This window comes from Anas platyrhynchos, chromosome 1 (genome assembly GCF_047663525.1).
Source record: "Anas platyrhynchos isolate ZD024472 breed Pekin duck chromosome 1, IASCAAS_PekinDuck_T2T, whole genome shotgun sequence".
Lineage (NCBI taxonomy): Eukaryota > Metazoa > Chordata > Aves > Anseriformes > Anatidae > Anas > Anas platyrhynchos.
Window position 1 is genome coordinate 94,240,725 of NC_092587.1, and position 13,629 is coordinate 94,254,353.

General features: G+C 40.0%; 1 protein-coding gene across 5 annotated transcripts in view; it reads left to right on the forward strand.

The window, feature by feature from the left end:
- Positions 1–13,629, forward strand: part of EPHA3 (EPH receptor A3) — a 226,650-nt gene that overhangs the window by 134,038 nt on the left and 78,983 nt on the right. For all 5 annotated transcript variants that reach the window (XM_072024910.1, XM_027449420.3, XM_027449419.3 and 2 more), the window contains one exon: positions 13,170–13,325. In XM_072024910.1, coding sequence (XP_071881011.1) covers positions 13,170–13,325 — 156 coding nt within the window. The remainder of the gene's footprint in view (positions 1–13,169; positions 13,326–13,629) is intronic.

Here is a 13,629-nt window from a genome sequence, read left to right on the forward strand (position 1 = left end):
ATATGATCAAACCAACCTGCAAAGCCTTGTCCTCAGATGTAGGTTTTGATCCGTTGGTCCTGGGTTCTCAGAAATGTACATGGTTAGTCACGGGTATGGGGTGTGTAAGCAGGTACTGGGTCAGTAAGGGAAACCTTTACGTTCTCTTCTGTGTCAGAATGGGAGGACAACAGAGATTCCTAGGAGCTCGTTTGTCTCTGGGATTTTATTATCTTGTTGGTTGGTTGGAAAAAAAAATTATTTGAAGAGCCAATGGGCACTTCAGTATTTTTTTGTGCATAGGAAGGCAACACTCTTGCATTCATTGTATCTGTCTTGGTGTAGTTCTGATTTAAGAATCAGGTTCTAGAAGGGCAATTTCTTGTCCAGTGCCCAGCGGCATCTACCAGTGAATGTTCAACTGACAATTTTTGGAAATGTAATGTTTGGGGATGAAAAACCCACAATGTTGTATATGCTGGAAACCAGTTGTCAAAATGGAAGTGATGTTCATAATCAGGTTTTTCTGTCATAACCTTATTGTTCAAGATCAGTCTTGCTTTACCTGGTTGTTTTCAGTGGAGAAATTAGCTAGTCTGTTCATGTTCAGCAGCATAATCCGTGGCAGTGTTGGAAATACATCATACACCTCACATTAAATGGTGATGGGGTTGGCCATCCCGTAGCATCACTTGTTGCAGGAAGGACTGCTGAGAGCATGCCATGCAGCAGGGGGCTGTGCTCAGGGGTCTTGGTAAGCCCCTCTGGCTGTGTCCTGAACCCCAGGCTTGGCAAGGAAACGTTTGAGAAGCAGGGCAGGGTGTGGGTTTGTTGCTCTGTGGCATGGAGTGTGGTGGAAGAAGTAAGAAATAAGAGTAGAGGACTTGGGAGTGCTTTTCTTATAGCTTCACCAAAAGCAATCTGAAAGTAATAATATTTCAGTTATCCGAATGGTGCTGTGTAACAAGATTTTTTTGGTTTGCAAGGAAACATATTTTGTGTCCAGTCTCGCATGATATTTTTGGGTTCTTTGTGCTATTTTGTACTGTTTGGCTGTAAGTTTAGAGAGTTCATAGTGCTTTCTTTCAGGTGATATTTTTATTCTTTAAAATAATATAATTACATACACTTTCTGAATATGTAACTTAGCCAAGAAAGAAGAATGCACTCTTCACTCTCTTGAGATTTGCTCTACTTTCTATGGCTGTAACATTGTAATTTTTGCACGTACTAAAAGGGTTGTAAGGTTTTATTAAATGGTAAAATATAGTCCTTTCACTACTTTTACAACCAGATCAAAATATGTCTGTGGTTGAATATATTGGATATTGTTCATAGGGCTGATTGAACTACTGCTCTATTAATATGCAACAATTTCCTGTGTTTTATATATATCACTGTGATGGTATATCACATATAATCAAGACAGCAGTGAACTGCCCTGACCTACAAAGATCCAATTTTGGTTCAATATCCTAGAATATAATTTACTTTGATAACAAAAGGTTTTATGGCCTGGTATGATCAGAAGTAAAAGAGATCTTGTAGAAGCAGAGTTTGGCTAAGCAAATGTAACCAAACATAACATGACTTCCCTATTTTCAATACAAAGCTGAAAAATCATTTCAGTTTATTGCTGACTGTGTGGCTCAAGATTCCCAGTCAAATCCATGGCATTGTAGTGGGAGTAGGTGCGAATATTTCTAGAAGGCTGAGCTGTCAGCAGGAAAATGCCACAACCCTTCTTTTCCGTTACTTAGGGGACTGATGGATGCAGAATTTCGTATCTTCTTTTGGATTTGCCTAAATGCTTTTAACGCCTGAGGGATTCATATGTCCTTTCAGCCTCTTTGATTTCTACTTTTGAATTGCTCAAGCAAGAAGTTGAAAAAATAAAATATAAAGCAATGGTTTAGTTAGGATTTTTTTGATTATGATGATTTCTTTATATTTATCTTTATAGTTACTTATGTAAAAGTATAGTTGTATATATACTATATTCTGTAGTATATAGTGTATATATATACTATACACTATACTTCTTTTATATATAAGAATATAAGAAGTATAGTTACTTCTTATCTTTATATACTTTCTTCAGTCAAAAAAATCATATGACATATACACAGCAGAAGCTTTTGTATAAAGCAGTGCAGAATCATGAAATAGGTTTTAATGCCGTTCCATACTTCTTTTCCCTATAGCATGCAGTGGTACCAACCTGCTGCTAGTGTCGAGCTTTAGTAGAATTGAAATCTGTTACTTAAACAAGTGGTGTTTTATACTAGCACACAGTGGCACTTGCTGGAGTAAATATTTACAGAATGCAAGATTGAGAACTTAGTTCCCTTTTCCTTCTGATTAATTTTCCACATTGCAAAATGAGTGCTGTTGAGGAATACTGAATTCTTGTTGATTTGCCATGGGTAAGGCTTCCCCACTACAGGAACAGATTTAGTTCTGCAGAACTGCGTCAGATGGTTTGTTTCCTAAACATCTGAGTTCCTACCCCCCTTGTATTCACATAGGTATCAGGTGAGCGAATAAAAATGCTGAACTGTTTTTTTTTTTTCCATTTACATTTAATTGGGTTTTTGTTCAGCAGATAATTGCTTACTCTGCAAAGCTAGAGATTTTTTTTTTAATACGTGCATAGAAAATGCATGTTAAGTAATTAAGAGATCTTTAAAATGGCAAAATACCAAGGAAGTCCAGATAAAAGCTCAAGCATACAATATATAAATATTGCACTTGAATGGTTAGATAGTTTTGCAAAAGCCTTGGGCTTTTCCTTTTAGTTGTGAGAAGAAGATTGTCAGGGCACAGATGTCCCCAGAGGCTGTAACTGGTTAATTTTCAGAGTTTCTTCTGGAAGGATGAAATTGCAGTCAGTGAAAAAGGCAAATGAAGAAGAGAGGTTGTTGTGAAGATGATGAAGCCGTAATGTCTTGTTCTTCTGGTTAAAGCCTTACATTAGTAATCACTGGAACCTCCCTTTGTGCCCATTCCATGTCCTAGTAAATGTGGTAAACTACAGCAGATAATGTGTGTTTGTTTGTAGTTATATGCTTAATGGCTTTAATAAAATCATATTTATTTTTTTCCATTACCAGGGCTTTTTAAATCTTTGTTGTTATGTAAATATCTAGCAATTTGAGCGATGCTGACTGCATGAACATATTTGAAAGCTGGTAATTGTGAGTTATGTCTACATTAGCAGGTATTGTGGCCCAGTAGGAGCAAATCTGTAGAGATAAGCAGTTGGTATGATATACATAACTATACCAATACCGTACTCATTTTGCTGGGTTTTATTCCAGATTGTCTCTAGTCTGGTCATGTAGAAGGTGTGTAGCACCTTCCAGCTGACCTATTCACATGCTGTAGAGATGAGAGTGTAAAACAAATCACAACATGAAGGAACAACTGGGATTTTGCTTTAAAAATGCTTTCCAAATCTTGAACTAAAATGCGTATGTAGATGCACCCATTAAGTGACATTAACAGTGTTACCAGCAAAGCAAGGGCAATTTCTTACATGCTGTTACAAATTACGAGTACGTTCTGATACATGAAATTGCATCCCAAAGTTATGTCAGCAAGTAATAACAGCAACTTAAACCATAGGAAATTTTTCATACAGCTTTCAGCTCCTGCTGTTGATGCACCATTTCTCTTCTTAAGAGCTTCCCTTTCCCAGCTCCACCTCTCCATGAATTCAAGCAGCAATGTGTCAACGGCTGGCAGTGAAACTAACAGTAAGAAATTCAGTAGCTGTCATTGAATGAGGCGTAGACACATGATTTTAACATTTGGTCTCCTGTTAATCTGAGTGCTTAAAAAATGCCTTTTTTTTTGCTGTGTGTGTATTGTGGAAGAACTGTATGCCATCTCCAGTGCTTGCTTCCTAACTCTTATGGCTTGTATGGGACTAGCCGTGTCTTGCTTGCAGTGGATGAATTCAGAAATTGTTTGAAATTGGGGAAAGTGCAGTATCTATGGGTGCCTCTGCAAATTGAAGATAAACTGAAGGAACTAACTCTGAGGTATAAGAAAACAAGATTAGGTCAAAAACAAATGTTATATATATTCTAGCCACTGTCACTTAATCGAGCCTTTAAATTATTTTGTTTTTACCACGAGCTGGACTATTTCTCAGCATTGTACAATAAGTTTTCTCTTTTTGTGTCCATGTACTGCTTGTGACAGGTACCAGATTAACAGCCCCCAAAGCCAAAGTCCTCTGCTTCCTCAACAAAACAGGTTCGGTGAGGGTATACAACACATAAGCATCCCCCACACTGCTCAATCAATATGCCTCAACCCTGACCTGAAAGAGTATCTCTAAGGGGAAAGATATTTGTTAAATTTCTTTTCCAATTAATTTGACAGCTCTGCTGAGACTACTAACAAAAGTACTAATTCATGCTAATTGCAGTAGTGGACTTGTGTCATCTGGGAGCTCTTCTTAACATCACACAACCCACCAGGCAGCATTGTGATTAGAAGGTGTCAGTGGAAGAAAGGATTCAGAGCCTATTTGGCGTTAATTTCCTCACCTGTGAAATGGGGACAGTGATGTTCTCCCACACGTGTTAGCAAAGGTGGAAGGCTTCAAAAGAACATTCAGCTTTGGTAAATGCCAATTCATCTTCCCTCCATCCCAGAGAGAAAATGCAGACTTTTTGTACTTCTGAGTTAACTGTTCTGGCTCAAGATATGTGTATTGCCATGAACAACTGGACAGGAATGTTGAGAAATGTATTGATATCAAGATTTAGCGAAAAAAAAAAAAAGGTTATTCTACATGTAGGACAGTAATATGGAGGGCTATTATAATTAAACTTCATTAAAAATAAATAACAGGTTCTATTGAACCTTTTGCTCTGGGACTGTGAAATGATAATCTAGGCTTTAGTGATAAGAGTTAAAAAAGGGGAGGACAGATGAGTGTCCTCTCTCTGCTTTTCTCTTGCACTTTCATATGGTACTACCATTAGATGGAAGGTAAGCAAAGGATAAGACTTAGGGTTAAATAATTTGTTTGACAATTCATTTATTCTTTGTGTGTGTCAACATTCTTATCACTAACTTTGTGTGTGTGTGTCTAAAACCTCTTCTCTCCCTCCCCCCAGTGAAGCTGATGGTGGGTATTTTTTCTGGTATTTCTTTAATTTACTTTTTTTGGGGGGAAATGCTTCTTAATTAGGAAGTTATTTTTCATCTCTGTGTGGATTAACTAACTGGTTAACCTGGCCTGGATTGGGCTCAGAGCAATTATACAAACATTGCTAAGTAAAGCGATCAAAGTTGGTTGTTACTTACTACCTAAATCTAGTCTGGGAGGATTACTGGGCACTGTCTTGATTTTAATTCTCTGACAAGAGCAATGTGTGTGCAGTGCCCACCAATTCCACCAAACTGGAAAGGAAACTTCTGCCCAAGAGCTTGTGCCCTTTGTGGCATGGGGGGCTGTATTTTTTATGCTGACATTAAGAAATGTTCCTTGTTTGAAGCTGTTGGGATCCTACATCTCCTTTGCCTTGGAGGAGTCCATAGTGTAATTTTAGTTCAAGGAAAAAGTATCTCATGACTTTATATCCTTGCCAAATGGTCATTTAAAACTCTCAGATTTCTTTGTGTGTGTGTGTCTAAAACCTCTTCTCTCCCTCCCCCCAGTGAAGCTGATGGTGGGTATTTTTTCTGGTATTTCTTTAATTTACTTTTTTTGGGGGAAATGCTTCTTAATTAGGAAGTTATTTTTCATCTCTGTGTGGATTAAATTAACTTCTAAAGAAACAGAACATGGGATTTCTTTGTTTGACAAAATGACAGCTTAATATATCTCAGCACGTCCAAGCTCTGCTTCGGGAAAACATCTTGTTTAGGGAAAGTGAAAGACACTGCTTATAAACATGGGTTTATTAAATTCCCTGTTTAAATACTTGCTCAAGTGATTCACTAAGTATGGGTGGAATTAAGGTAGAACTTTGTTTATTTTCTTTAAGTTCTGAATCAAGGCTGTGGTTCTCAGTGTTTTCCTGTTAATGAAAGATTTATTTTTCTCCAAAAAATGCCTGTGAATGAGCTGAAATGCCTTATGCATTTTAGAGCAAGATATTTGTGTACCCACAACCAAATACATCTGTACTGTAATGCTGCATTTAAGAGCGACTGTCTTTGTCATTGCACTTCTAACAATACTGCTGGTAGCAATCATGGCCGTAATGCACTTCATAAAAAGAGATGCAGAAGCCTGCAAGGCATAACATGAAACTATTACAGACTGCGGTTGAAAGGTGCAGTGTTATTCCCTTAGGATAAAGCTATCTCTTATGTACATATAATTAATATGTCTGCCAGTAACAGTTATTAAACAAAGAACAGGAATTGTTTCTGCTGAATGACTTGACCTGGGAGTAAAGCCAATTTAAAAAGCATCTGATTAAAATACATTAAGGTCACAGATCACTATAAAATATGAAGTGTGGAGGAAAAAGCAGAAATTTACTCATGAGTAAGATTAAATACCACTGAATATGTTTTTTTGTACTGGCAGCAGCCTTCAGGTGAAAAAAAAAAAAAGTAAAGTGCTCATTCTAGAGTTGATTTTTCTAGAGTAGAGGCATTGCACGGCATTGCAGTGTCACACTGAAGTGAATCCTTGCTGCATGCACAGGGCGAGGGACTGGAGAGGGTAGGAAATGGTGGAGAGAAGAGAGTGTTTCCTGAAGCCTTGGATTGTGGACCTCTTCCTGTCGGAGAAGGTCTAGTGATAGGAAAGGAATTGTGTTGGTCTTGTTAGTTGTTGATCTCTTCTAGTTGTGGACAGCTGAAGTAGTTTTTCACATCTGCCAACATCTTTGGCTGTGATTCCTGTTTTTTCCCATCAACAGATGCAAGTGTACACGATCCATGTTTCCTTCTGCAGTGGTCTTCCCCCCTGAAGATAAGTTATAGTAATAAATAGCTGCATTTTTCCAAAGCTATTGCAAAGCTAATAATGGAAATAGTGCTGGTAAATCACTTTAACATTTAAAATACAACTCTTAATTTTCTGTCTGCATTTTCAGATTAAAATGTATGTCTCATAGACAGAAAATACCATATGGGACTTTATTGATTTGCTGATAACGCTTAACAAAAATGGCTGGGTTGCTTCTTCTGCTGGCCAGTTTTGTAATTATTTCAGGTATTATGTATAGCATGGCAAAGACTGCAGTGAAGATGGTGTCTATTGTGTCTTGTTGAAAGAATAATTGTAAGCTTTTATTTCCACAAGCAGTATGATCAGCACAGAGTTTATACCAGCACCACAGCCCAACAAAGAGAAAACGTGCTGCTGGTGCAGCAGCCTGTAGAGGGCATCCCCACCAGATGGAGAGCCTTCCCTCTTCCTTCTCCTCCTCAGCAGGTACAGGGAGTTGCTGATGTACAATGGAACAGTGACATTCAGGTCTCTGCCTCTGTTCCTACTGTAAGGTGTAGTATTTGGCTCTGAGGCTTGCTCCCTTAAGTGGTATTATACTGTTTATTCAGATCCAGTGACAAAAAGCTTGTCTTAAATCCAATGGAAATGAGAATTCAAAATATGCTGTAGTTTTTAGAAGCCTGTCTGGGTTATGTAGCTGTGCAAGAATATACCTAGAGGCCCAGAAAGAGAAAAGATGTGCACCTATGTAATGCCATAGATTAAGTGGCTTTTCGTATGCTAATGAATAGTGAGAGCTGCTGAAGATTGTTTCCCTGTCCTGAGGGATTTTGCAGGATACCTACATTATAATGCAGTGTTTCCTGCTGAGCAGGGTGCTGTAATGAGCATGGAAGGAGAAAATGAGACATTTTTGGTGTAGTGAACGATGTGTGATAGAAACTGATGATGGGATGAGTCAGGGCAAAATTTTACCTTCATTTCCTATTCCTCATGCATCTGAGCCAGAACTATAGCACATCTATATGGTGTTATTTTTAATATAGGGCATGAACGACACATATGGCTGGATATAATTTGTGACAGAAGTGTGAAATGAGCAGTTGTGAAGTCTTCTTCATTTAAAGTTAATCATGGTTTTCATATTTTTGTTGCTTACCAGAGGTATAAACAAGTGCAGGAAGGGAAAGAGATGACTTGCCCAAGGAAAACAAAATGGTTTTAGGAGTTTTATAAGGATAATCTATGTTGCTGGTTATGTCATCCATTTTCACAAGCTGAAAGCTGTGTCACATCTCATTTTGCATGCGCACAGGTGTATGGGTGTGAAAGTGCTTTACATTCCCTTAGGTGCCAGGTGCTGTGGTTCAGTGCCACAGTGGCATTTTGCTCTCAGGCTGTCTTCTCAAACAGCAGGGGATCTCTGATTGTTTGGTGGCCGCAGCCATATCCACCTCCAGCACGCTGCATGGCCTAGGCCTTGCCCCAGAGCCTGGCACCTCCATTCCTGGCACAAGGAGCGGAGGGAGGCCCAGTGACACGAGGAGCAAGGGGCTGCTACGGTGCCCTTGTGCCCACCAAGGGGCTCTGCCAGCACCAGTGTGCTGGGGCCATGAGGTGGTCTGAATGCTGAAATGCCCCTGACAGCTGTAGTTTTTAATTTCAAGTTAATTCAAGTTGAAGTCAGTTGTATAATCCTTAATTAGGAACGTGTTTTCCTCCCCAAGTCAAACACATTGGGTGGAGGCAAAGCTCACCTGGTTGTTGAAAAGACGGTCTCATTTCTTTCAGCAGTAACTACTATGAATTGCTACATACATTTATTTTTCTTTCACTGAAGTAACTTTCTCCACTCTGTAAGACACTCATCAACTTTAGCTTAAGGGAACTCATTTTTATACATTAACAAAGACAACTGCAGTCCTGAAACTCCAGCAAGCAACTTCAGTGAAGCCAGCATGGCTCGCACTTAGGCAGAAGAGACTGAAATACGACCAAATATGATTTTAAATGACTTCTGATTAGAGTTAGCACAGGAGGTACCAGTGCAAACAGGTATTGGGCATCTGACTTGAGGAGAACTTCTTAAGAAGCAAAACCAAACAGCCTTGCTGTATGGTGTACATGGCATATATAGAAACCCTCAAATTTTCTTTTACTCCCTTTTGGTGTCTTGAGAGGTTTTTGTTCCTGGACCATTTCTCATCTTTCCGCTCGTGTCGCTCCCCTTCCAGCAGCCCGCTCTGGGGATTAGTTCTCACCAGCGACAGCTGCAGGTGGTGGGGAAACTCCTTGCTCTCCTCCACCCCCAGCGGTGGCAATGAACGACCCTGGGGACAATTTCTCACCACCCCCTGCTCTGAACCCTTCTGAGGAAGGGAGCAGGCACTGGGGCCACAGCAGTGGTAGCAGCACCAGGGTCTGGAGCCTGCTGCAAGCAGCTGTTCTGCCAGCCCTGTGTCCACACTACTGCTACCAAGAATTTGGATGGCTTTGAATGCTTAACAAGAAAAACACACAAGTATAGACTTGTGGTCCCCTCCTCCACCCCCATTTTTTTTTTTTTATCTTTTAGAACATTAGCCTATTACTGAACTGAGTATATTAAACAACTAAAGAAATGGATAGCCTCATTTTTGTTTTCCACTTGAAAACAACATGGAAGCAAGGGAAAAAAAATTCCTTGGCTTCTAAAAGAAAAAGTTAAGGAAAATCAAGCATTTCTCACAACTGGTTCCCGTGATGAAATTACAGATTCAGTGAAGACTTGGTGTGCTAGTACTTATTTTCAACTTGACTGAAATCAAAGCTGTTCACCTCAAAAAGCCAAACTTTCTTCCGTTAGTTCATGTAATCCAGTTTTTCTGACATAAAGAATGCCTTTTGAATTAAGGACTTTGGCTCTTTTCTCTTATATACCAGAAACAAGCAATTATTAGGAAAATAATAATTGTAAATGCATTGAGATGGCTTCTTATTGGCACACCCCCATTCCAGGCTTCAATTTCAAGTATAATGGATTTTTTTTTTCTCCTGTGGGCTGCGGAGCTGAATAATCTTAAATTGGTCTGATAGACAGAGACAACAAGCACAAGACAGCCCAAGGGGAAGCTCTTAGATTGGGATGCCCTCACTAGAACGTGCAGGGGCAGCAGGGTTCCAGCAGCGCTTCCCCCCCCCAACCCAACTGCTCGTTCAGTGCAGTGGTGGCAGCAGCCTGAAACAGGGACCTCTCTGTCCCTCTGGAAGAGAAAAAGCCTGATCTGGCTCAAGCAGAATGCCTCCTGCATACTCCTGCTTCTTCCTTTCTTCTCCTTCCCCACACAACCACCAACTTCTCTAAATGGGGTCTGCAGGTTTTCATCTGAGGCACTTCTTAATGGAGCAATTTGATTCCTTCGTTTCTCATCCTTACCCTACATAATAAGTCTACTGCTTGTGCAAGCTTGTTTTTTGATGTTTAATTCATTATTGTATTAAAATGTTGGTAGTAGGTGCTTTGAATGTGTCCCAAATAAGCAGTCTTACTGTAGTTGCATTCCATGAATGAATGCTCAGGTGTTAACAATGCTATGAATACGTTATGCTTCATAAGAAGTTGAAACTGGGTCCTGTAGGAAAACCAAGTACATGACAAAGGTTCAGTTTTACATTACTAGTCTTTCTGCAATCTTTATGTTAAGCTAGTATATACAATTATTAGGAAAAAAAAAAAAAAGATTCATGCTGTATGTACTCATAAATACATCTTTGTCTGGTGTATGCTTTCCCATGAGTTTAAAAATGTCCCTTCAAGCTAAGTAGATATGGTTAAATGTTTAATAACTGGTTTTGAGTTTCCATAGGAAGTTTTGATGAGCATGCTGTGTGAATGTATACATAGAGGCAGCATGATTCTTGTTTTTTATGTCCTTTCTCGGTGAGTGGTAATGGTAAGGATGGGGTTGACATCGCTTCTTTTCTTTGGGCCAGGAACAGCCATTCCATGCCACAAGGCAATAAAATAATCGGAAGCTCCTCTGTCAGCAGGAGGGGGAACAGAAACTTGCTCTAGGTGTGACCTGCTTGTCATGGGGCAATAGCTGGGAGGGGTGAGATCTGAGGACTGCTACAGCAACAAAACCCCAGAAGCCAACTCTTGTTTTCTGCTGTATTTTCTCCTAGCGGAGGTGTTTAAGAGGGGTCAAGGTTTCCTTTATTCTCCTCAAGTTAAGCAAACAAAAGTCTCCAAAGACCCTTGCAGCTTCAGAGGAGATGGAAACAAAAACAGCCCTGACTGAAGGAGGGCAGGCTGTGCCAGATCCTACAGATTGGTGTTAGGCTCTGCAAGCTCTGCTGTGAGGTCATTTTTAGCAATTCTGCTTTCACAGATTGTCTGGTGGCACCACGCATCAGAGGCTGAAACTGGGGATTGTTTCATTAGGGCTTGCAGGAGAGATCGTGAAGTGGGAGATGTCTTTCTCAGCTGTTTCAGTAGTGTGGCAGTAGGAGGTAGCAGCTGCAGCCAGGCAGCATCTATTTGCAAGGGCTGGGAAGTGCTGAAGGGTGGCTGAGATTAGCGCTTCCTTGTGAAACATTTTATACTGCTCAAGCCGGGCTCAGTGCCGTGCAAGGAGGTTTTTCTGTATTAAGATGTATCAGAACAGGACATGTGGCTGTACTGGGTTTTGATTTCCCTTCAGCGTGTTTCACTTGGGTGTTTGGCACTGGGAACTAATGAACAAGTAAGCCTAGCCCAGAAATTCAGTTAGGATTTATTTATGGATCATTATGTGGAAGCTGAATGGCCATTTTAAATACCTTCTCTCTCTCCTCCATCCCTTAAAAAGGTGTTGGGGTTCTTATTCTGGCACTTTTTCACCTCAAACTGATCATTTGAAATACTTTTTTTTTTTTTTTTTTTAATTATTATTCTGTTTGGGCAGTGCACGAATGAATGGAATCCTGCATATTACGTTTATAAATAAGCTCATGTCCATAAGCAAAAATGAACAAGGTGTGCCTGTTTAGCTTCATGCTAAGATGACAAACCTATTCCTTTGGCTTCAAATTAACATTGAAATCCATGGCAGGTCCAGAGCCATTTTATTCAAGCTTGAATGTCTGACACAAAAAGCAGTTTTCCTAGCATGCTAGTGCATTAGGCAGTGTTTCCTGTGGAATAGAAGTGTAGCAAAAGGTGAACGAGTTTTCAGATGCATTTCCTTTTGTTACGTTGTCTGTTTGTGTACTGCTGTTGTAGCTGTGGGTACAGACCTGCAGGTGACCAGTGTCAGCAGAGCAACTGTGCTGGGTAAATGCTGTTCAGAGAAGAATGTGTGCCTTGGAGAGAAACCGCAGCTGAACAGTAGAGTCTGAGTGGTGTTATCTGGTTTGGGTTTAATATATTTCTTTTGGTTTTCAGATGGTGAGATCATCTTAGCGGAAAGAAGTCAACCATGTTATTTGACTACATGGGTTTTTCATAAAGCTATTTACTTGATTGTTCATTTCTGTAACTTATTTCAAAGGCTGTTTTCATCTGATGCAAATGTGGCAATGAATCAGTCTGAAATGCAACAGGAGCCAAAACAGAGGGTGTGTGCAAATGTTAATGAAACATCACCACCAGGGCTTTGTCAAAAGCATCTTTTGTGGGTTCAAGCTCCATCCTTAGAGGACTGGGTAATGCAAAAAGCATCCTCTTAGTACAGACCATGAAAGTTCCCAGTAGTCAATCAGGATCAGAAGCAGCTCTTTGAGTTTGATGCATAGGCCTTCAGAAATGGAATACATTTTATACTGTTTAGGTTATTTTCTTCCTTTTGGCTGGCTTAGTCATGCCAAACTGAATAGACATAGGTTATAATTAGCGTCCCCTTGTCGGTAAGCCTTGGCAACAGGGAGAGGATGAAGTTAACTTCTTATACAGGACAAGGCCCATGTTTTGGTTAATTAACCAGAAGAGAAGAAGGAAGAAAAAAAAAAAAAAAGTGAAGTTCTCATAATGCAATACAGAAAATGTTTCTTCCTGGTGGTGCAATGTACTGTTTTGCTATACAGGCAAAATTAAATACAAATCTAAGTTGATTTGTTTCATTCAACTAAGAGGTTTTATTTCTATGAGTTTTCTCATTATGAGAAAACTCTGGGTTTTAGACCATAAACTTCCCCAAGATGTGATCTACATATGGATAGATTCCAGGATAATAACCAGATCACCTGTTAAAATGGAGGACATGTGCATGGAATTTAAAACTCCACTCCTGTCATTTTGCAGCCTGTCGACCTGGGTTCTACAAAGCCTCTGCTGGCAACGTGAAATGTGCTAAGTGTCCACCTCACAGCTCTACCTATGAAGACGCGTCTCTGAACTGCAGGTGTGAAAAGAATTACTTTCGCTCTGAGAAAGACCCTCCATCCATGGCTTGCACCAGTGAGTAGCATCATTGTGCTCGGGGCTGTCGTTCTTGCTCCTCCATCTGTATCTGAGCAGCTTGCTTGCTTCCTCTCATGTTCCATTGCTGTCACCCATCCACTGCCTGCCATGTTTTCTTACGTGTTAGGTTACCAAAGATTCTTGGGCTAGGTTTATGCCTTTTCACTTTCTCCTTGGTATTCTCTGCCTGACCCCAAAAGGAGAGCTAGGATTTTTCAACTGTTAACAATATCTTCAGCAAAATCCAAGTGCAATTACCAGTAGCTGTCCTGCACAACTCTAGTAAAGCAGACCTTAGTCC